Raw genomic sequence first — 2311 nt, 5'->3', positions numbered from 1 at the left:
AGTGCAAGAAGACGATAAATAAGTCATTAAAAGAGATAGAAAATATATGGACAGGTTTAGGTGAAACTTTCAATGTAGGTCAAAACAAAGAAAACCAATCCAATAGCCAAAAGAAAGTATTTGATCCATTTGGTTGTGTAGTGGAGGAGACAAATGGACTAGGTATGGGCATAGAGAAAGCTTATAACGGTATTATAGAAGAGTACAGAATAAAAGTTTTAGATGTTGAACACGAAAATCGTGATTTGAAACGAGAGGTGTACAATTTGAAGCAATCGAACGAAGTGTTTCAAATAAAACTAATGGAAATAGAAAATTCAAAAAAAGAAGTAGATAATAGTTTTGTTGAAAAAATGCAATTAGAGAATGATAATCTTAAGAAAGCGAATGAAATGATGATTGAAGCATTAAAATCAGACAATTTGGAATTTAAGAATCGAGAAGAGGAAATATCTTTAGGTGAGAAAATATTATTTAAGAATATGGAAACTAAATATTTGCATGAAATTGAAGAACTTAGAAAAAGAGCTTTGGATATGGAGATTGAAATATCCGAAAATAATCGTGTAAATGAAAATATCCACAACTCGATAAAAAGTCTAAAAAAAGAAAATATAGTTTTAAATAACGAGATCGTTCAATATAAAAAAAAAATAAATGCGTATCAAGGTAAATATAAATCTTTAGAAAATGAAATTATTCATTTGAAACAGAACAACTATGCATTAAAAAATGAAATTACTGATTTGAAAGGAAACATTCGTGTTTTCTGTAGAGTAAGGCCTTTCACAACATTAAAAAATGAGATAGGTGATAGTTCTAGATTTATAATAAATGAAAAGTCTGTAGCTTTGAACAATCATAAATTCGATTTCGATAAAGTTTTCGACCCCAGTCATAGTCAAGAAAATGTATTTACCGAAGTCAAGTTTCTTGTAGAATCATTTATTGAAGGATATAACGCATGTATTTTTGCTTATGGTCAAACAGGAAGCGGGAAAACATATACCATGGAAGGAACGCCAGAAAATTTAGGAATAATTCCAAAGGTTTTACACGCTATTTTTAATAAAACGAACAATATGAAGGAAGAAGGATGGATATGCAATATAAAAATGAACTATATTGAAATATACAACGAATCAATAAATGATTTACTTCGTGGTGAAACTGATTTTAAAGCGCGCCATGAAATAAAAGTTGAGCAAAATCAAACTTATGTGAGTAATTGTATGTATTTGGACGTAGAAAACGAAACCCAGGCCTTTTCATTGATAAATGAAGCTTCTAAAAAAAGATCAGTCGGTATGACAAATTGTAATGATAGAAGCAGTCGTAGTCATTCAGTTTTCACTTGTTCTTTAGAAATGCATAACAAAAAATTAAACGAAGAGAGAAAATCCACTTTGAATCTAGTTGACTTGGCGGGGTCGGAAAGATTGACTGAATCTGGTGCCGAAGGTCAAAGACTTAAAGAAACCCAAAATATCAATAAAAGTCTGAGCGCGTTGGGAAACGTAATTAATGCACTAATAGAAAAAAACAGTTACATACCATTTCGGAATTCAAAATTGACACATTATCTTCAGAGTTGTCTAAATTCGGAAACCCGTGTTTTGATGATTGTAAATGTTTCACCGGAATTTAACCATATAAATGAAACCATTTGTAGTTTAAGATTTGCACAGAAGGTGAGTTCTTGTAAATTGGGAAGAGCAACCAAAAATGCAATCAAACATCTTTGAAGGTTTAAATAAACTAGCGTTCAATTGGTTTTATTTATAAAATTGATATATTTTAGTCGGGTGTAACTATTGGATTTATTAAAATACCTTAGTGCTTATGGTTTTATGGTGAAGATTTGATCTGGAATCTACAATTGTAATGACTTTAGACTAAATTTCTCTTTACGCAAGAGTATTGTTAAATTACAAAAAGTTAAAGATTGCTACCTAGTTATAAAGAATACAGCAAACACACGAAGGCTGACCTACGGTAAAAGAATATTCCTGCTTAAACATGCACTTAATCTTGGCTCAGGAACAACTTGACTCGATTCCGAATACAAGTGAGGATAATGTAAGCCATTATCGGTATGATGCGAACTTTCGCACGAACCAGTCACCCGATTGGCGTGGTAAAATAAAAACTTATGAATATCTTTCATTAAAGTACTTTTTGAATGGTATAACCATTAAATAACGGAAAAAACATTTTTGAGACACCATAGGAGCTCTTCAAATCATAATATACCGCTCAAAAATAATTATTATTTAACAAATTGTATTTCTTTAGTGCTGGTTCAAGGAAA

The 2311-nt window shown here is 30.9% G+C and overlaps 1 protein-coding gene across 1 annotated transcript; it reads left to right on the top strand.

Annotated features, from left to right (window-relative positions):
• Nucleotides 1–392: 392 nt before the first annotated feature.
• Nucleotides 393–1526, top strand: LOC147073057 (uncharacterized; the record flags this gene model as incomplete). Its single annotated transcript, XM_085945662.1, has 3 exons — nucleotides 393–459; nucleotides 883–1164; nucleotides 1366–1526. Coding segments are annotated over exons 1-3 (510 nt in total), but the record flags the coding sequence as incomplete, so codon positions are not given.
• Between the last annotated feature and the right edge of the window lie 785 nt (nucleotides 1527–2311).

The sequence above is a fragment of the Rhyacophila brunnea genome, unplaced genomic scaffold, assembly GCF_057557595.1.
Source record: "Rhyacophila brunnea isolate RB1 unplaced genomic scaffold, BYU_Rbru_1.0 scaffold_184, whole genome shotgun sequence".
NCBI lineage: Eukaryota > Metazoa > Arthropoda > Insecta > Trichoptera > Rhyacophilidae > Rhyacophila > Rhyacophila brunnea.
The sequence above is the reverse complement of the archived record's forward strand: the minus strand, read 5'-3'. Positions and strand labels throughout refer to the sequence as shown.